Below are 20,715 nucleotides of genomic sequence, written 5' to 3'. Positions count from 1 at the left end.
ATAAAAAAAAAATATATATATATAATAAAAGCATGCACACAACAGTAGTGCAGTATCTACCTCTTTTTTTCCAAAGTCTCCCCCAGGGTTCATCGTGGCAACCAAACGGAAACCTTCAGCAGCTCTGATCAGCTCCACATCGCTGTCGTCTCTACTGCCTTTCTCCGCCAGGACGAGTGACTTCTCGATCTCTAAAACACTGACAATAGAAATAAACATGGTTGGTACTGCCCTCAATGGATTTTGTACAGACGTAAAACTTAATGCTCCCTATGTACCTGTTGAGTCTCTCAAGAACAGAATCATCTGCCAAGGAGATCTCGTCCATTAGGAACACACCACCTTCTTTCATGGCCAAAACCAAGGGTCCATCGTGCCACTCAAAGAGCTTGCATTCATCACCATCAGCCTGTAACCATAAACAGATTGTCCGTTTTTAAGCCATTAATTCTATGTACCGTAATTTCTGGATTATAACCCCGCCTCCCAATATAAATCGCACCAGCAAAAACGAGGGGAAACATTTTTCTTCATAAATGAATTGTGAATGGGCACCTGAAGGGAATGTCGGACAGGTCGCAATCCTCCCAGAAAGTCAGATGTTTCAATGTGTAGGTGGCAGTTGACACAGAAAAGCTTCTTCCCAGTCATAGCAGCATACAACTGGCAGATTGTAGTCTTGCCACATCTGAGAAAGTTGGGGGGGTTGGTGTGAGTGTGTGGGGATAGAAAGGACACTTGTTTAAAAAAAAACAAAAAAAATCTGCAGATTGCAACACTTTACCCAGTGTCGCCAACAAGCAGCACAGATTCGCCAAATCGGAGCGCTCGTCCAACTAGCACAGCTAGCCTCCTCATGCTGCGTGTCCATACAACATGGTGAAAATCCTCTGGTACTCCAGCAATGCTATCAACAAAAGCATCTGTCAACCAGATGGACAGGAATGAGAATATGATCTGAAGTGGCACCATCGATGCCTTCCACCCGCATCGATATATTAACAGGTATTTTATTTATGGCCATTATTATCATTGCATTTATTTGGTTTACTCACTAAACTGGTTGGAGACCTGTTTCTGAGAGAACAGGTTTTCTGGGTTCACAGTCCTCTTAAAATTCTTCTCCAGGATGGACAGGATGGTGGCCACCTCCTCAGGCTTTCGAACGCGTCCCGCCAGCAACATATACCCTGGGGAAAAAAAGGGGGGTTAAATTAACATAGGCAACAGATTAAGACTAAATTTCGGACAAGTCTTACCATCATCAGCCAAATGTTGAAGCCAGTCTTGAGAGGCTTCAGTCTGCTCTTCCAGCCTGTAGCGATCTGCCCAGCGAAACAGATCCCTGAGGGTAATGAAGCCATGTTTGCCTGCAAAGACAGAAGAGCCTCTGCGCAATGACTGCAGCCAGAGAGCATGAACATGTGGGTCAGATATCCTCATAATAATTGCTATTCCATCATTTCCACTTTTCAGCCCACTAAAGCTTCTTCGTGGAGCAGCCTGTCACTAAAGCTGCTCCTCTTATCATATTAGATAAGCTACTCAAATTTGAACCCAGCCCTAAAATAGACATACCTGCAGATCTGTCATGACTTTGACTAGTTTGCTGCAGTATGATGGAGGCATGCTGCACCGCTGATGGAGGATAATTTCCAGCTCTGTGGTAGGTAGCTCATCAAAATGCAGCTCCACAAAGCGGTTCCTGAACGCTCTGGAGAGAACCTGTAGGTTAACGAGAGGTTAACAGGTTTCTACATTTTTTCTTTTTCAACAATGGAGTTCAGCCAAATGGAATACCTTTCGACCCCCGTAGAGACCAGGAGGATTCTGGGTAGCAAACAGCATGAATCTCGGGTGAGCTTTGATGACTTCCTGCGTCTCCACCACGAAAAGCTCCCTGTTGTCATCCAGCAGCCTATTGAGGGCCTCGAGAACATCAGTGGGGGCCAGGTTCAATTCGTCGAGGATGATCCAGTAACCTTTCCTCATGGCATCAATGAGAACGCCTGCAAGAAATCCAAACATTATTTTGTGCATTTTCACTAAATGTTATAAAATTAGAAACATTTGGGTCGAAACTCCTCTTACCCTCTGTGAACACCAGTTTGCCCTTGTCATTTGAAGAGTAGCATCCAATGTATTCCTGGATGTCTGTGTGCTCGTGGTTGTTGATTCGGACACAATGGTTGCCAGTCGCTGTAGCCAGCCAGCGGATTAGACTTGTCTTCCCCACGGATGTTTCCCCCTGGATCAGCACCGGGTGAGATCTGTGACAGGAGTGACATTGTCATTTTGGAACCAGGTTGTAACAAATAGATGCACTGCACGTACCCTGAAGATACCACTCGAGCGAGGTCCCGTAGGTTGAGTTTGACTGAAGGTGTGAGAATGTAGTTGGGATCTAAAGTTGGTTCTAAGTCGCCCTGAGACACCCAGAAGCCTTCAACTGCCACACATGGTTTGCCTGAGGGAGCCAAAATTGGCTGAAAGAAATAGAAAGAGAATTAATGTGGATAAAAATGCACAAGAAAAATTCTGTAAATTCATTAAAAAAAAATCAAACAAATCAGTGATTGCATGCCATGACAGTGAAGATACATAACCTTCTGAAAATTCTTACTTGTTTGAGACACTTGGTGTTTCCTTTCAGAATGTGCTGACAAACCAGTTTCTGGACCACGGGATGGGACGTCCTGTCTAACTGGGTTAGAAAGCTGAGGCAGAAACCCTGGAAACATAAAGTGGACGATTTTTACCACATACATACAAAAAAAACACAAAATGAAGCTAGTGTTTTATTTACATGAATAAATTCATATTCTTACCTCATAAAGTGAGCGTTGCACAGTACCGCATGTGTTTGCTGCAACAAACTTTAGCGCCCTGCAAAGTGTGCGCAGGCTGTAGTGGGGTCTTTGACCCGTCCCATCCACAAGGTGTTTGTTGGCTTCCTCTCGTACTGCCACGTAAAAACTGCACATACAAAAAGTATCAAAGTCAGAGATTTTTTTCATATCTCCAAATGTGCATCATAGAAAAAATCATTTGTAATCTTGCTTCAACCTTATGATTCCATCAATTAAACTCCTGCGAGGATTCAGATTTTTGAGGTAGACTGAAACCAAGATTCGAAGGTCTCCCTCATTATCCAGCTCCTCGACATACAGTTCTGTAAACCTGCACAAAGGACACGTTACCATACATAGTCATTTCGTATTATGGTAGTTTTTAGTTGTTCATTATATGTCTGCACCACCTTACCTGTTCCTAAGGCCAAGAGGCAGGTTTCTTTTCCCCACATCAGTAGCCGGGTTCATGCAGGCGAATAGTCTGAAGTCTGGGTGTCGAACGAGGGGAGCTAGAGCAAAACCGGTCAAACGAATAAAATATGACTCACTTTATAGTGAAATTGAGACAGCCATTAAAAAATGTTCAGGAACCAGCATTTGAAGAAAGGCTTGCAAAGAATTGCTTAAAAAAATATATATTTCCCAAACAAACATTCCAGCCTTGTAGAGTACACAGGTGAAAAAGAACAAATTACCTAAATCTCCACGGTCCAGCAGAACTAGGGATCCAGCACTGCTCTCAAGAAGTCCGCTCAGACACTCTAGGGTCTCTGCTGCTGCTAGATTGATTTCATCTAGTAGAATCCAGTCACCCTTCTTCACAGCCTTGGCTAATGTTCCCTATAAAAAAAAAAAAAGGTTGAAACTGCTCCAACCCAAGAATGCATTTAAATGACAATTTTATATTGAGATTTTTATATTTTAAATTGAGAATTTAATTGAAGTAAGAATGGTCAAATTGTCATGGCTTGAAGGTCTTTACCTCCACAAAAGCAAAAATCATGGCTGTCTCACAGGCTCGAATCTGCTGCTGCGTTTGACTAAGTTTTGTTGCCATGAATTCCCACTTCTCCTTCAGTAAGGCCGCTATACATACAGAGAAGAAAAAAAAAAAGTCAATTAGACAGGACAACAAGTATTATAATTATAAATAACTTTTTACCACTTGGGTTTCCTTGCAACTTTTTAGTGCCGAAAGATTTGCAGACATGATCCATGAGTTTGAGTAGGTCGTGCCAGCGTTTTTCCCTGAAGCATGTCTGCACGTGACCTAGAAAAGCTAGGTTTTGCTTCCTGGAGTAAGTCTGAGAAAACAAGTCTTCAAAGGCCTCCCGCAAAGGGAGTAAGATCTGCCTGTGGTCTACTGGCTTGTACCTAATTTAAGACACATAAGGAAGAATTCAGTTGCATGACCACTTGTCACTCATGAAAGATTAATGGGGGGAACTTGAAGGGGGGAAAAAAATATATATAATTTTGGGCATAATTGTCAAAACGCTGAATTACATTTGGTACCGAAATGGCAACTTTTGTGTTAGCTGTGTAATTTACCCGCCAAGGAGGTCGGCAGTATCGCTCTGCTGGTTCATGTTTACAACCATCAACTTATGTCCTGGAAGAAAAGTCGAATTCAGGCGCTTTAATAAAACAGATTAAACACTTGGCGATTCTGCTGGTCTCGTGTTCATTTGGGAATCCAGTTGATCACCTGTGATTTTGGCCAGGTGTTGTACGGTGGTGGTTTTTCCAGTCCCAGTCTCTCCCACCAACAGTACAGGCTCTTGTTTAGCAATGCAAACGGTCAGTCGCTCCAGTAGAACAGCAGCTGGCCGAGTTGCAGCAAAGGTTTGGTGATCACTGCAAAAATAAATGAATAAATAAGGAAATAAATAAATGAGGGATAAATCAAATGTATGTGTTTTTCCATGGTGTTAATTGTCCATGAAAAATAATGAAGTCATCAAAGACAAAATGTTAATTTTTTTGCTGGAGAATATTGCAAAATTTCTTATGTTCTACTTTAAAGTATATGCGTAGAAAGAGGGTCAAATAAGTTGGTTGGTGTGTTAAATGTCCCACTTACATACTCAGCTGCGCTGTTTTAGTCTGCTTTCGTATTAGGGTCACTCTACCAACCGAGGCCTCATGCTCAGTCAATGAGATGGCAGGTTGATACATCTGGCAGTAGTGCTGCGCCTAGGACCAAAATTAAAATGAGTTTCCATCAATGACAACATTGGATGTAATATTTAACAGAAATACCTTTTCTTTGGAGATATTGAGCTTGCTTCCAATTATTTCCGCCATGCATAGTTGGTTTTCAGGGTGAGACATCATGGCGGTGAAGCAATCGAGAGCCTGGTTGAAGAAAGAAAAGAAAAAAAAAAGATATTACTTTCATATACGGAAGCTAAATCATAAATTGAAGCTAAATTTGAACCAAATTAAACTTTTAGTCTGTTTTTCTATTTACCGTATTTTCTGGACTATAAGGCGCATCGGATTATAAGGCGCACCTTCAATGAATGGCCCATTTTAAAACTTTGTCCTTATATAAGGCGCACCATTAATGCATCATGTCAGATTTTTTAATCCAAATCAAATCATTCTTCATTTTATCTTTTTTATTTCAACTTCAGATGCAACAAATGACTTTATAATCACAAAATAATGATCCATAGTCTTTTTGATTCATGATTCATAGTCTTCAGCGGGCCACTTATGATTGATTTCATGACACAATGCTTCGGGCCAGTTTAAATTTAGGAATTTGGTCCATATATAAGGCGCACTGTCGGCATTTGAGAAATTTTTAGGTTTTTAGGCGCGCCTTATAGTCCAGAAAATACGGTATGTTCCATTTAAAATATGTTTGGGAAAGTGACCATAACAGTCTGTGAACGATGATTCAAAATTGTAACACAAATCCCTTGCCTCTTGAAACACATGATGGGCGGACGTTGAAGAAGTGTTGTTAAAGTTGACACTGATCCTCTCACACCATTTCAGCAAATCTCTAGGGAATGATGAAGACACAATAAAATGCAATACAAATATAGCATGATACATCATTAATAATAAGCTGATCCACACCTTAAGGACAGCGCTCTCCCCTCCAGCTGAGTGGAACTCTCCTCAGACTTGTATTCTTTGTTTTCATTGGGGCTTTGGGAGCATGTCGGGTCCAAATGGATTTCCCCAGTGAGGTCGCAGTAGATATCCAACAGACGATCTGCCACAATTGTCAGCGTTGGGTACTTGCTAATAACCAACTAAAATCACAAAACAGATCAAATTTTCTTCTGATTTGTCAGATGCAATTCAATTTTTTGTCACTTCGGATAATCAGGGTTTTAATCCTCCATTTCGAAACTTACCATCTTCAATTCTTTCCGTGTCATGTGACCAATCTCCAGCTTGGTCCAGTACTTATCCAGTAAAGCTGCAGTGGAGTTTGGTGGTTTGTGCCAGCTGCCACCACTGTAATTCAATCTGGAAAATAGAAAATCCATGACTACTTCTACTTGCAGTGTATACAATAATTGTTGACAATTTATTTGCTACTACTTGTGTCAATTCCAAAGAACATTTTCGCAGCAGGATGTGTTGGCACCGATGCAATACCTTCTTGTTGCAAAGAACTGAAATCCAGGCGCGATTTCAATGCTATCTTCCCGTCCTGGTATCGTTAATGTTTTGTTTTCCATTAATGGAAGGAGCACAGAAATCTAAGAAAAAAAAGAGTAAATGGGGAAAGACAAGAGGAAAAACAAGTAGCCCTGAATGTCATGAATTTTGGAATCTTAAAATGACAACAGAATTGGTCAAAAGATGTCAAAATTAGAAAAGAACAAAAAATATAGATTAGAATTTTTTTTTTAAACATTTTTAATATTCCAAATCCTCGATTTTAACCTAACATTTACAAGATAGTGTATTAGGCTTGTGATATTAAAAGTGGTTTCAGGATTTTGAACTTACCACATCTAGTGGGGCATGATCTATGTCTTCCAACAAAATCCAGAGTCCTTTCGAGACAGCCTGTGTCAGGGTTCCCGGTTGCCATATGAACTTTCCTGGTATATCACTGCAACGGTACATCCCAAGCAGTAGCTGGAAAAAACACAAAAATTAGAGACTTCAGTAGCCTATTGTTGAAGTAGACATATTGATCGCTGTTTTTGGACATTTTAAGCAATGATGTCCAATGTGGAAATTGTGATGGCTTCCTTCCGTGACATCATCAAAGATGGGGAGAGGTGTGTGGCCCGATTCCTACGTTTTCAATATTTGAGCAATTCTCCCCATTCAAATTTTCAATCATATTTATATTTCCAATGGTCTTACCTTACTGTCAGTTTGATCCCCAAGTTGGACCTTAAGAATCTCCGTCGCGTTTGTGTGACCAGTAACAGCAGCCATGAACTCTACCAGAGCAGTTTTACCACATCCGATCGGTCCCTCAATGAGCACAGGCTTCCGTGAAGCCACAGCTAATGCTAATCTTTTCAGATTCAGGCAGGTTGAGTCCACCAGCACCATATCCCTTGTATGTACCTGCAAACAGGATTTTAACACACTACGAACAGAAAATATTACCTAATGTGACAAATAAAAGGTTCTTACCTGGCCAGCCGGTTTTGGAGCTTTCCGAGGCAGCACAATGCCACAAATAGCCACGACGTTCTGAGATAAGTCCTCGGATATCAACTGGCCTTGGGTAGACTTGTTCTCCTTGTGCCATAAGGTTGATGGTTGATTGGCTAACACAAGGGCTTTTTCTACTGTTGTCTGCTGAGTTTCTTCAAAAGCGCTGAACAAACAAACAAACAGTTACAGTACATCTTTTAAAAGACATTTTGTTGGATAAATGAAAAAAGGAATTTAAGCGAGACCAAAACAGACCTTATTTTCATCTGCAGAATCTCATCACTTGTCAGAACCTTCCTCAAAAAGATGTTTTTCTGATTATCAGTCATATGAGTCACAAGCGCTAAACAATGAGCAGTGTACCTGTTCAAGAGAATAAGTGTCACTCGACTGGCACCACTTTTAGCTGCAAATGGTAAAAAGAGGTCAACAGTACTTACCCTCGAACTAGAACATCGCTCATGAGCAACTGGGAAACACATGGACTCCAGTCCCAGAGCTTTTCAAACTTGGTACAATCACTCTTGAGGTAACGAAGGGTTGCTGCCATGAGGTCGCGCAGTTTCATTCGCCTTGGACCATACTGAACAGTCGATGCCTCTTCACTGGTAAAGAAGAGTCTCTGAAAAACTGGAGGGGCATCACTGAAGTACCTTGCAGCAAACCTTTTAGTGATAAGCAGAAAACAGTTTCATTATGTTTATCCTCATTTATTCCTTTATTTATCCATTTTGTCAATATCGTGCAGCCCTAATTTAAATTAAATTTAATAAACAAAAATACATTTAAATTTTTTGTATTGAATTAGCTTGTGAAATGTTCATATTGTTGATACTCAGCCGGCGTTTGTGGGTCTGATGGACCCGTTGCATTTGGTGGCTTTTAATGCCTCACAATCAAACACTTTTATGTTAAAATACTGAACAGATGTTTACCTTATTCCAATTACAAGCAGTATAAACAATCTATATGGTTAATATTTGCCCTTTACCTTTGTTAGGTCACATTTAACATATCATGTAGTCTGATATATGTTCTTCACAGAAAATGAGCCAAAGTAGTGAGTCTCAGTTTGAAAAATTAATTCATTGAATCATTTTTCTTTTAATAAAAAATGAAAACGGGTCCCACAGACCCGAACACCAAACAAGGGTCAAGGAGAGCAGTTATCCCTCCAAAATCAAAACTTTTACTCAAAGATGATCAGTCGGGTGGGTGGAATTGTGTTGTGAAAAATAATGTGGACTTACGCCTGAGCATCGGGGCTAATGCAAAGAAGTTTGCTGAGGGCCACACACAGGCGCTCGTGGAGATCGTGGTTGATCCTGCCATTTGATTTAACCCTCTCTGCATTCCGCTCCAGCAAATCCAGAACAAGGGGTCGCAGATGTCTAGCTATCAACAATGTATAATCCTTCTCCAGCAGCAGCTGAGCCAGGCACTCCAGGATATTATGTCTGTCATGCTGACTCCATACCTGAAGTAAAAGCAAGTAATAAAAATAAAAAAAATACTTTGTACAGCAATATTTGCTCAAGTGACTACACAACACACACACATAGACACAACACATAAGCACAATACACGCCAGCAATGTTATTATTTATGGCATGTTATGAACACGTCAGTCAAAAACATATCTTAACAAAAATTTCTACCACACAATCAAACAAACCTGCTTGGAAAGAAATCGGCCAAGTTGACTGTGACTTTCGTCGATATGGCTACATATCGTAGCCAGTGTTGATGGGCTCAGTTCTAAATCACCCATCGTATCATTGATCGTCTCAAGAAAGAGTGTTGGGGGGGGGGGGAAACCTCCGTCCACACTAACTAAAAATGTTTTCAAGAAATTGGCTCATCAAAACTCCGCGTACTTAAGTTACACATCTAGCACACATGATAAAATGCTGTCCACACGTGAGAAAACTAGTACTTCCGGGTCGAGTTATACTACTTCCAATTTGAGACAAATGACAGCATGTCCAAATACCCGCGTTACACTCTCGGGTCCTCGTTGAAGTGTATACCTAGTTGAAGTGTACCACCGTAGCCCAATTTTTGGCCGCATGCCCACAAATTCCAACGCACACAAAACCTTGTATTTGAGTGATTTATTTCTTAAGCTCTATGTTGTGTTTCCTTGTTCTGAGTTCCTAAATAAAAACTTCAAAAAGTAATAAGAAGAACGTCACCATGGAAACGAAGGTAACTTTCAAGGCTAGATCCTTGGGTCACGTGACGTTCCAGCCTTCCGAGGACACATCCTACGAATTTGGACACAGCTTGTGTCTATACCCAGCAACGGATGCTGCGATGACTTAATCGGAAGCCGTCGACGAGGTTTACCGCGAGACGACCAACTTCGCAATTGCAAACTACGAGTCTGAGGCAGTCTTTTCATTTTTCAAACATCTCACGGTTTTGTGGAGATATGACTCTTCGAGGTAGTAGGACACTTTTTCTGTCTAATGATTGTGTTGCAAGATGTTCATGGCTTCGTAATCGTGGTCTCTTCGCGGGAAGATGCGTTGTTACTTCCTGTGGCAAGGGCTCTTGGCGCGACATTCTACTTATTAAACCGGTGCCTGCAGAGAACAATACCCAAACAAGTTAATACATGCATACACGATCATGGTTCAATACCGTATAATGTATAAGGGAATAACAGTTAATCCGTATTCACCGTTAAACGTAACAAAAACGTTTTGGAAGTTGGTCGACTCTACTACATAAATAGACATGACAACGGACTCGGTTCCGCCATTTTTCGTACGATGATTTTTGTGTGATCATTTCGCGCAGGTTTGTTTTTCACTCCAAGAAAAAATAGCTTTGGCTGTTTAAAAATGTGTTTTGCGACTCTATTGCCTCAAAATGTGTACTAATTTCCCCAGCGAGGATACGAGTTAATGTTGTATACACGCCAATGTCAACTGGCTCCTGAGAAGCAATTTGACGTGATTGCTATCGTGATGTTTTCACCTTAATCAAACATACTTGTCAGTAATATAGTAATATACTAGTTGCCGGAATTCGATGCAAGACTATTGGAGTGGCATTGACGTATGATAAATAACATTGTGGTTAGCACACAGTGCATGATAATCTGAAGATGAAGCAACATTTTTTTAAACTTTTTTTTACAAATTCGTGTCTATTTTTTATTTAATAATTGGGACGGGTGCATTTTGAAAACAGCCGCGATTAAAATTAGTCTGACTCGAAGCCTTCGAAATCTCCTTCATCCCCATTCATAAATATATTTTTCAGCCACAACACCCGATCTAATTTTTGTCAAGCGTGTTGTCACGTAGTATTCCAAAATTCCTGCAGCCATAATGCAAAAAAAATAAATAAAAATCTACTCTACGCCGTGACGTGTAAAATTCGAATGCATTTCATTGGCTATAAAATCGAGAAATAGTCAAGGAAAATAATCCGTGCCCCCGGTGTTAAAGGTAGAAATGCGTTATAGCGCTTCTGGCTGTGGTACTAACGCAGTAATGCGCTCCCGGACTAAATGTGTTAAAACGCACGAACACGCTATACACATTTTATAGTTTCAAAATGCCACGTCATGTCAGTTCTTTGGATTCATATTAACCAGTATGATTATTTCAAGACAAAACAAAGTTTAACAAGACAGAAGCTATAATCCAGGGAAACAGCTGAAATTAAAATGGGTCTATCTATTGATGGGGAGGCTATTTTACCTTAACACGTGACATCCTTAGCCTGTCTTTAATCACTCTTTATTTCTCTTTTTTTTTTAGGTACAAAGTGAGCAACAAAGGTACTTGAAAAAATGGAGAGGACCAGCAATGACATGGCTCTTGTTGGTATGTATATAAATATTGCGGTTATAGAGGATTTTTAATCTTGTATGGAGGGCTGGGTAATAGGGGCAAAGAATCACATGGTCCAATCCCAATTTTAATTAATTAATTATTTATTTATTTTTAAACTGGACTGACATCAGAAGAAGCTACAGCATGAACTCCTCGAGTTATATTGTATCTTATAAGGGTTGAGCGCTAGCTATAGTACAGTGGTACCTCAAGTTACGAACGCCTATTCTTCCGAATTTTTCGAACTGGAGCCTCATGATTTTTTTTGCAAATATGTTGAATGTGGATCTTTTAAATGCCATGATAACATTCTCTATAACTTTTAAATCTACAGCTGTCGTCAATGAAGATTCTGTGGACATCTACGATGACCTTGATCTCAACCATTCCAGGAGTTTAGGTAAAATAAGTTTTAAAATCATTTCTGTGAAAAATAATTGGCTTCCTCAAATGTTTTGGTTTGACGAGATGACTGGGTTATAATTATTTTCTTATTTTACAGAGAAAATCTCTCCAAATCCTTCTCAGCTGAAAGACTCAATGGATCTATACGAAGAGATTGTAACAGAAGAACAACAGGATAGAGAATCATCTTATACTGAGGTTAGTTACTTATTTTGAGGTTCGTTAATTTAGCCTCATAACATGCAATTTTTTTGAAAATTGCTCCCAGGTAGAGGATCTCAATTTAGACGTGAACGAATCTCACTTTTGTTTTTTGATGATTGCAGTTGAAATCCCGATTCGAAGCAGCCCAACAGCAAATTAAAGAGTTACACAGAAGACTTCAGAACATGGAGATGCAGGTTCATCTTTGAACTGTTGATATTAGCTGTGGCTCACAATCACTCATCCAAATTAATACTTTTTTTTTGTTTCTAGAACACAAAGCTGAACACTGAGAACACTCACCTCAAAAAGAATATCTCTGCACTTTTACGGACAGCCAGACAAGAGGTTTTGCGAAAGGATGCTGAGATTCAAAGGCTGAATCAGTCGTAAGTCTCAAAATGTAAATGTGCAAATGAACTAGAGTTAAGCTATAAAATGAAATATAGTGAACCCCACTATTTGTAAGAAATAAGTTAACAAATAGTTAAATAAGCTAATAATTGACACCCATTCAATTGCACGGATTCAATTTGCTAACGTATATTTTCCAACAGATCAAACAAAGGTCAAGATCATCATTCAAGAGTGAATCATCTTCAGGATCAAAACTCCTCCAGTAAAACTGTCTATAACTCCACGAGGACTCCAAAATCTCCAACACCTAGTCCTTCCTTGCGCCCTTCTTCTCGAACATCATCATCATCAAGGGATAGTGGTCTTCCAAAAGTTCCCCTTCAACCCCCCAGAAGAGAAAGTCACAGCCCTAACAAGGCTAGCTCCTCTTCTTCTTATAGTCGTTCCAAACGTGGACATGATCTCGTGCCTGACAGACACAATGAACATTCTACCAGCAACTCTCTCGTCAGTTCAACCCGGCATCATGAGCACAAAGACAAACCATGTCAGAAGCCTTTTGATGCCACAGACAGAAAGCACAGATCAAGTTCATCTCCCAAGCGGGGCAGATATACAACTGAGAAAGACAGAACTCATAAATTAGACAAAGACTCCGGAAGAAGATATGACTCCAGGAAAAGCAGCGACAACAAAAATGTCGATGGATATCACAGATCAGACAGAAGTAGAAGTCCTCCTATAAATAATTTAGGTTCTTCGGATGCTTATAGAGGGCGAAGTGGAGAGAGGAGACACAAAATTGATTGTCAACACGATGCCGATACAGAGGACTCTCGGCGGCATCATAAAAAAATGGAGACTAGTCTTAAATGCGGCAATTCACAAATAGAACATTCAAATTCAAACGACCGGAGGAGGTCTTCTACAAATCGTCAAACAGAAAGCTACAGTGAGTTCTCCAAAGAGATGAAGCGGGACAGGCTTTCAAAAGATTATCATTGGAAGGGAGACAATAGGCACAGAAGTTTTTCATCGGAGAAAAGCAGACCAGCTGAAAATCCGCCATCAAAAGAATCCCACAATGTCAAACGCAATAAAGAAAGACAAGAAAAACATGTGAAAACATTAGCAATGGAACCAGTGGAGGAAAAAACCCAAAACAGGAAACTGTGCTTCATGGAAACACTAAATCTAACCATTTCACCAATTAAAAAGCCAGTACCCAACAACACCAGCCAGGATCGACTCACTGCATTTGAAAATATGCCAGATGATGGCGTCCAAGCTGCTTGTGATCAAAATGTCAGCAATGAATTTAAAGGAATAAAAACATTACCTCCAAATTCTATTGACGCAGCAACTTCAGAAATGTTGCCACTGAAAGCAATCCAGGAAAAACACACAAGCCACAATGACTCTTGTTTAGCTATTCCGAAACTAGAAGGCACTTGTGTCCAAGCTATAAAATCCAACCAATCCATCGATTCAGAAGCAAATTTCATGGCTACACATCACATACCAGAAGGGTCACTAATAGAAAAAAATGGAAACAATGAGGCCAAAGCTAAATTTAGTCCAGACACCCAATTACAAGATGAAACTAGTCATGACAGCAACATATTTGGGAACATTATGATTAACCGACCAATCAGTCCTTTACAAAAACTAACCAGTGGAAGTCACAGAAATCAGTGTGTTGCTATTGCACAATGTCCTACCTCAATTGAAAGTTTCCAAAGACCAGGCGCACCAAAGGATAGATTTGTCCCTGAAGAAATGATCAAGATGAATCCTGGAGGTAAAACATATCAAATTCCTCTATCTCAGGATTCTCAACCAGGAGCAACCAGCGAGGACGTACATTGTGCTCAAGATGATTTCAGAGATGCCGTATCTAGTACCATAAGTGCGGAATCGGTTCCTCAAGAGGAGCTTAGTTTGCGTGAGGCAGTTCATTTGAAAAAGGATAACGGCACATCAATTGACTCAAGCACATCCATTGGCTGTATTGCTGTGTCTAAGGTCAGCAGCACAACAGAAGAAATTGCTTTACCAAATGATTATCGTGATCTCACTGTCACACCCAAGAAAAAGCTTCGAGCAAAAAATCTCGCGCCTTCCACGCCGGTGCAATTATTTCACGACGAGGACTCCATGATACGAACACTTTGCCATCTTAAGAGAATCCCGGATGCAATCAGCCCATTGAGGAGTCCAATCCACCTGATGAAGACAAGTCGCCACCTTCTTCATGGAAAACCTGGGCATGTGAAAAGCCTGCAAAAAGGTAACATTTTTCTATTCCTCAGTGTTTAAGTTGAGCAAAAAAATTTTACCTTGAACTTTCTTGTATTTTCTCCTGACCCACTTGTCGTATTCTTTTTCATGTGTGCAGAGTTCTCAACTACAGTCGATGATCCCAACTCTAAGAAACTGGATTTAAACAAAGAAAACAAATATCCAGGTTGTCCCGTAAAACATGACAAACAGGACTCGGATGACAAATTATCAGAATTGCCTTTAAATCAGTCTGACACTGAAGTAGAGGAAAGCGACATTTCAAGTGGAAGTGAGGAAATGAAGTCATCTCTCAATGCTACCACCAGGCAAAATCTTTTGAAAAGAAATTCTGAAGAAACGTGTGTTGCTTCAAAAGAAAAGACGACAACCGAAAGTGCATCAACGCAAAGTCCAGCCAATAATAAGAGCCGTTTTAAAACAGTTTGCCCATCATTGGCCAAAGCTTCTTTTTCAACAATAGAAGAAGTCATGGAAATGTTCACATCAGTTCGGTTGGAAATCCGTAAAAAATACATGAAACTTCACAAATCCTTTCCAAAGAAGAGTTTCTTTGGTGTAATGGAGAATTTCAGAGAGTCATTTGTGGAATTTGTGGACAGTGCACATTTCGGTCAAATATGTTGTCAGGCAACGGAGCTGAAATCAAAGCTCAAATTATTAATTGTGTCAGTTTTTAACAAAGTAGCAGACAATGGGATTGTAAAACGTATCTTTGACCAACAAGCTGTTGATCTGAAACAAAAATTGTGGGTCTTTGTAGATAATGAAGTTGAGTTCTTGCTTAAGGAAGTTTACGTGACTCTGAAGAACCTATGTAGACCAGGAAAAATTTCACCTGAAGAAAAGACGTCTCGGAGCACTGAAGGACTTTTGGGATCGCCTCATGAGAAAATTCATCAAGATTGCAACAGGAAAGATACACTTACCTCTCTGAAACAAATCAAACCGTTTGCCGCTCCTCATAAAACAGGTCTTGGTAGCAGAGGGAAAGATATCAGACTCACTCCCACGGTCAAAGAAGGTTTTGCAAATACATCTAATTCTGCCAATCCAGGAACCGACCATCTTTCTCCTCCAAAAAAATCAGCTTCAGATCAAATGACTTCTTTGGTAGCTTCTCAAAGCACATCCATACTTGACAAAAGTGACTTTGAACTACTCACAGAGCAGCAAACGACCAGTTTAACGTTCAACCTGGTCAGAGATTCTCAAATGGGAGAAATATTCAAGTGTCTCTTGCAAGGATCGGACTTACTTGAAACCACTGGAATACCTGGAGAAAGTACATCATCATGGACTCTTAGTACCCCAAAGAAAAACGGAGAGCTACTCGCCTGCGTTACAACTCCAAATAAATTCCAATCTCCATCTAAATTAATCCCACCAACCAAATTTGATACCCCCACCAAACTCATTGCTACATGGACAAGCATATCACCACGGTCCAAAGACATGACCAGAACGAATCCAGTTTTATTTGACGAAAGCTGCTTGTTGGAGGTTCCGTCCGAGAATCAATCCAGTTTTTTGTCCCAGAGAAATTATTCGATCCTAGCTGAAGATTTGGCAGTTTCCCTTACTATCCCATCACCTCTGAAGTCTGACAGCCACTTGAGCTTTCTCCAACCATCTAGCATACATACTCTATCCCCTCCAGATAGTGTCATCAGTGCTCACATTAGTGAAGATGCTTTGTTAGATGGTGAAGATGCATCTGAACAAGATATCCACCTCGCCCTTGACACGGACAACTCCAGCCTTGGATCTAGCAACAGTGCAACCTCACAAATAATTGACAATACTTTTGTGTTGAAGCCTGAATTACCCATGCAGGCACTCGTGATGGAGAAGTCCAACGATCATTTTGTTGTGAAGATCCGTCAGGGGAATATACTGACAGATGTGAGCTTAACTCAAACAGAAGAAGATAATAATAGAGAGGAAATACAAGGAAAACACAAAAAGATTCAAAAAGATGATCATTCATGTAATGTAATGCCTGCAAAATACAGTTTTGCTGACCTTTCTGAAGACCACCTTATATGTCAAGATACTTCCAGTTTTAAAGACGATTCTTTGAGACTAAATAAAGACCCTTCAGCTACCTCAAAAGATGACGCTACAAACGACAACCTTGTTGCTTCTCAAAACACTACTCTGAAAATGAAGACTTCTGAAGAAACTTTACTTGAAAGCTGCGAGCAGAAGAGCAATGTACATGGAAATAAGGAGAACCCCAATCTATCAGTCCAAATGGAGAAACGCAGTCAGAATCCTCCCTGCCCAGCAGAAACTATTATTTCTGATTCACAGAAAAGCACCGGTCAAGAAGTGTCAAAGGTCAGAGTCACAGAAAAAGACAATAAGGATTGTGAGAAAAGTAAAAAACGGAAAAAGCAACATGAGCAATCAAAAGCCAAGCGTTCAAGAAAGGATGAAGAAAATGATACGGAAGACTTCAACTCCAAAAATGACGTGGAATCAAATTCCGTTCCTTCATCCCCAAATAGTTTGTCTGCCATGAACATGATCAAGAAAAAAGGAGCTTTGGTGATCGCATGGACCAGGTCAGTACCTAAATCATTACTTATGTTGTATAAATCTTTTTTTTTTTTTTTCCAATATATTTCCAAATGTATTTATAGAAATCCCCCTCCAGGAAAGATAAAACCAGAACAATTCCAGAACAATATACCTGAATTTTCAAAATTTAGGGGAAAAAAGCATTACTATTTCAAAGTTGCTAAAATAAAAAATATATGTGACATTCTAGAGATGAAGATCGAGCCATTCTCGTGGACCTGAAAAGAAAAGGTGCTTCACGAAAAACATTTGCTGCCCTGTCAGATAAACTTAAGAAACCATCAGAACAGGTATGTCGAATTTGTCTTTACAGCGACACTGCTCGTTGATTTTATAAATAACCATAAAATCTTTTGAAAATTCTCTTAACTGTAATGTTGTCCTTTTTGTTTCCTAGATTGCTCAGAGATTTTACCAGCTCATGAAGCTCTTCAAGAAGCAGGGGAATATGAATGATTAATCACCCCAAGTGTTTTGCTCGAATTATTTTGAGACATTTGTAAGATACAACAATGACATACACTTATTTCTTTAGTTTCCTGTTTATTTAAAATGTTTGCTCATTTTAAATTCCTCATATGACTAAAGGTACAGCTCATAAGAGTTGAATTTAATAGCTAAATTCAACAAATTATATACCTCAAGAAATTGTAAATCTGTTCAAAATGTTTTATATTTTAATTTTTGGTTAAAAAAATTTATTTTGTGCTTAGGTACAAGAGAAAATCAGCGCTTCAATAAATTAATCTTTTGTTGGATTGCGTCATCAAATTGATTTCAGTGTCGTGAATCTTTCTTAAGATTTATTTATTCTTATACCTGTTTATAAATTCTTATTTCAGTTGAAAATAAAAACGTACACTTACCCATTGAATCTCCAGTCTAAGTTAGGAGGCTGTAAACATATTAAATATCGACAGGACGATGGGTACTATTTCCAGTCTGGTGACCTGTAAAAACTAGCAGAGTGGATCTAACCTCAGGCCATTATGGCATCATGATTGATCAAATGTAAACTGGAGACCTAGTTCCCAACCGCTCTGGATAGTCGGAAGCAATGGACAGTAGGGTTATTTTCTCTCTCGGAAGAGAACAATGATGAATCAGCCTCTATTCGCGAGGGCAAAGACTACAGATAACTGTAAGTAAATAACCTTCTTAATTAAAAACTTTTTTGATCTGATCATGGTTTGAACATTCTGTTTTTTTCCTGGCAGCAAAAAAAAATGTGACGGAAGATGGGGGATTGGAATTTGTTGGGCAGCATTTTAGAGGAGGTTCATATTCATTCCACCATTGTGGGCAAGATTTGGCTGACCATCCTCTTCGTTTTTCGTATGCTTGTCCTTGGTGTTGCTGCAGAGGACGTCTGGGATGATGAACAGAGTGAGTTTGTTTGTAATACAGAGCAACCTGGCTGTAAAAATGTTTGCTACGACCAGGCTTTCCCTATTTCGCTCATCCGTTATTGGGTGCTTCAGATCTTATTTGTATCTTCACCCTCTTTGGTCTACATGGGTCATGCGTTGTATCATTTGAGGACCCTCGATAAGGAGAGGCACCGAAAAAAAACATGTCTGAAAGCTGAACTGGAGACCACAGACCTTGTTCTCAACCATAAGCGAATAGAACGGGAGCTTCGGAAATTAGATGAACAGAAGAAAGTAAGGAAAGCTCCCCTTCAAGGATCTCTGTTGCGAACATATGTTTTCCATATCTTAACAAGATCAATATTGGAAGTTGGTTTTATTATAGGTCAATGTGCTCTCTATGGAATCAGGTTGTCTCCTCTGTACAAATGCGAGAGGTTACCTTGCCCTAACAGCGTGGATTGTTTTGTGTCACGACCAACTGAGAAGAACATTTTCATGGTTTTCATGTTGGTTATATCTGGAGTTTCTTTATTCCTCAACCTTCTTGAGACCTTCCATCTGGGTGTGAAGAAAATCAAGCAGAGTCTGTACGGTTATAAATACGGAGATAGTGATAGTATTTGCAGATCGAAGAAAAACTCCATGGTGCAGCAGGTCTGCATACTTCCAAATTCCTCTCCACAAAGACTGATGCAACTCCCACAAATGGTCTGCTCAGTTTTGTCCAACACTCGTGAAGAAACTGAGCCATTGAATCTCACTTCTCTAGCTCCTCTTATCCAGGTATCTAACAAGACTCATCAGCCACCAGCGAACATCCAGAATTTGCCACATCTAAGAGCTATGGATCGGCAACACAATCGAGATGTTACCTTGCAATCATCTTATAGTGATGATTCAGATGCACCTCATAATTCTGGAACATTGCAGTATACTGGACCTCAAGCTTCATCATTGGCCAGACACATGGAGACCTTTGCAACCCAGAGCAATAAACTAAGAGAGCAAAGTGCAATGGGTGTGTATAGTGACACGAGTGATTCTCCAGGTAGTGAACATTTTTCGACAGCCCGAAAAAGCAGTTTCATGTCCCGAGGAATGTCCGATGGTAGGCAGGGCAGTCCATCGGACAGTTCTATGACTGGAATGAGCGCTGAGGCCCCGAACTTCAACAAGGAAGAGAGTCCTGTCATGACTCCACCGCCTCCATCTAGCGGGAGGAGAATGTCCATGGTGAGAATATATTAAAGTAACCCAGCAAATGTTATGACAATTAATTGAGATAAAAACATTTAATTGTTGACAAAAAAAATTCGTATTTTCTGTCTTATCCATTCGTTTTGGTGAAAAAATAAAACGATTGTTTTTAAAAAAACGCCCATTTTTAATGACAAATAGGGCCACACCATGTCTTGGTTGATGATGTCACGGAAGGCAGCGATCATAATTTCCACATGGGAAATCATTGTACAGACTGTTTTTTTCTTATTGTTTTAACCCAATTTTTAAAAATACAAATACGGTATAACAAGATTTTTTTTTTTAAGTTTGATTCTGGTTTGGTAATGTTTTCATTTCCCCCCCTCCTCTTTCAGACTATGCTGCTGGAGCTGTCGTCCATCATGAAAAAATAGATTTGGAAAACAAAGTTATTGTGGAAGTGGACGAAGTCGATTTAATCCATTTATTTGTGATTGTTTTTTTTGTAACTCGAGATCACCATGGCACTTAGATCTTAAAAAACAGATCAATGCATCTATTAGTCAACATCAAAATTATCCCATTTGTGGACTTTTAATGAAAGATTGGCATTTGTTTTGCAAGAACACACCAAGGAATACATGTATTTAAGCAGCCACTTTTACAATCCATGAACCAAGTTTTGAATATTTCAGAAAACAAATTAAAACAAAATAACTGTACAGCTCTTTTTTTGTTTTAATTTGTTTTCTGAAAGTTTGTTTCAGCTTTTGTTAATTACTTTTCTGAAATGTATTTTTTTTTTTCTGCTGTTGTGACTGGTAGTTCCTTTAAGTAGTTCCTTTTGCTTGTCCTTTTTTATTTGTCCTTTTTTTTATGTTTATTCTGTCATAGTGACCTGGTTCATTGATATTTCAAGTGCTATGCAGTTATTGT

General features: G+C 39.7%; 3 protein-coding genes across 5 annotated transcripts in view; 2 read left to right on the top strand and 1 right to left on the bottom strand.

The window, feature by feature from the left end:
• Window positions 1-9,440, bottom strand: part of mdn1 (midasin AAA ATPase 1) — a 31,957-nt gene extending 22,517 nt beyond the window's left edge. For both annotated transcript variants that reach the window (XM_037244773.1, XM_037244775.1), the window contains exons 1-32: window positions 9,178-9,440; window positions 8,753-8,979; window positions 7,943-8,167; window positions 7,758-7,865; window positions 7,479-7,665; window positions 7,200-7,409; window positions 6,834-6,965; window positions 6,477-6,580; window positions 6,230-6,344; window positions 5,946-6,124; window positions 5,787-5,868; window positions 5,115-5,210; window positions 4,936-5,048; window positions 4,561-4,709; window positions 4,404-4,464; window positions 4,015-4,226; window positions 3,835-3,938; window positions 3,548-3,692; window positions 3,265-3,361; window positions 3,067-3,180; window positions 2,829-2,976; window positions 2,624-2,731; window positions 2,335-2,486; window positions 2,092-2,270; window positions 1,801-2,009; window positions 1,579-1,725; window positions 1,260-1,401; window positions 1,056-1,190; window positions 785-923; window positions 556-688; window positions 279-409; window positions 61-199 (exon numbers count right to left, since the gene is read on the bottom strand). In XM_037244773.1, coding sequence (XP_037100668.1) covers window positions 61-199; window positions 279-409; window positions 556-688; window positions 785-923; window positions 1,056-1,190; window positions 1,260-1,401; window positions 1,579-1,725; window positions 1,801-2,009; window positions 2,092-2,270; window positions 2,335-2,486; window positions 2,624-2,731; window positions 2,829-2,976; window positions 3,067-3,180; window positions 3,265-3,361; window positions 3,548-3,692; window positions 3,835-3,938; window positions 4,015-4,226; window positions 4,404-4,464; window positions 4,561-4,709; window positions 4,936-5,048; window positions 5,115-5,210; window positions 5,787-5,868; window positions 5,946-6,124; window positions 6,230-6,344; window positions 6,477-6,580; window positions 6,834-6,965; window positions 7,200-7,409; window positions 7,479-7,665; window positions 7,758-7,865; window positions 7,943-8,167; window positions 8,753-8,979; window positions 9,178-9,273 — 4,518 coding nt within the window. In that variant the 5' untranslated portion in view covers window positions 9,274-9,440. The remainder of the gene's footprint in view (window positions 1-60; window positions 200-278; window positions 410-555; window positions 689-784; window positions 924-1,055; window positions 1,191-1,259; window positions 1,402-1,578; window positions 1,726-1,800; window positions 2,010-2,091; window positions 2,271-2,334; window positions 2,487-2,623; window positions 2,732-2,828; window positions 2,977-3,066; window positions 3,181-3,264; window positions 3,362-3,547; window positions 3,693-3,834; window positions 3,939-4,014; window positions 4,227-4,403; window positions 4,465-4,560; window positions 4,710-4,935; window positions 5,049-5,114; window positions 5,211-5,786; window positions 5,869-5,945; window positions 6,125-6,229; window positions 6,345-6,476; window positions 6,581-6,833; window positions 6,966-7,199; window positions 7,410-7,478; window positions 7,666-7,757; window positions 7,866-7,942; window positions 8,168-8,752; window positions 8,980-9,177) is intronic.
• A 373-nt stretch (window positions 9,441-9,813) lies between these two features.
• casp8ap2 (caspase 8 associated protein 2) lies at window positions 9,814-17,977 on the top strand. Of its 2 annotated transcripts, none has more exons than XM_037244776.1 (10): window positions 9,814-9,949; window positions 11,279-11,344; window positions 11,688-11,753; window positions 11,856-11,956; window positions 12,085-12,159; window positions 12,236-12,351; window positions 12,520-14,013; window positions 14,929-17,190; window positions 17,397-17,496; window positions 17,604-17,977. In XM_037244776.1, exons 2-10 carry the CDS (start codon window positions 11,311-11,313, stop codon window positions 17,664-17,666), a joined length of 4,311 nt encoding a protein of 1,436 aa, XP_037100671.1. In that variant the 5' UTR covers window positions 9,814-9,949; window positions 11,279-11,310; the 3' UTR covers window positions 17,667-17,977. The 2 variants fall into 2 exon arrangements, with proteins under 2 accessions (XP_037100671.1, XP_037100672.1); XM_037244777.1 differs by having other exon boundaries at window positions 12,520-14,609; window positions 14,718-17,190.
• Window positions 17,978-18,143: 166 nt separating this feature from the next.
• Window positions 18,144-19,864, top strand: gja10b (gap junction protein alpha 10 b). The gene has a single exon (XM_037244781.1). It carries the CDS (start codon window positions 18,445-18,447, stop codon window positions 19,825-19,827), a length of 1,383 nt encoding a protein of 460 aa, XP_037100676.1. The 5' UTR covers window positions 18,144-18,444; the 3' UTR covers window positions 19,828-19,864.
• The last annotated feature ends 851 nt before the right edge of the window (window positions 19,865-20,715 follow it).

This window comes from Syngnathus acus, chromosome 24 (assembly GCF_901709675.1).
Source record: "Syngnathus acus chromosome 24, fSynAcu1.2, whole genome shotgun sequence".
Classification (NCBI taxonomy): Eukaryota; Metazoa; Chordata; class Actinopteri; order Syngnathiformes; family Syngnathidae; genus Syngnathus; species Syngnathus acus.
The sequence above is the reverse complement of the archived record's forward strand: the minus strand, read 5'-3'. Positions and strand labels throughout refer to the sequence as shown.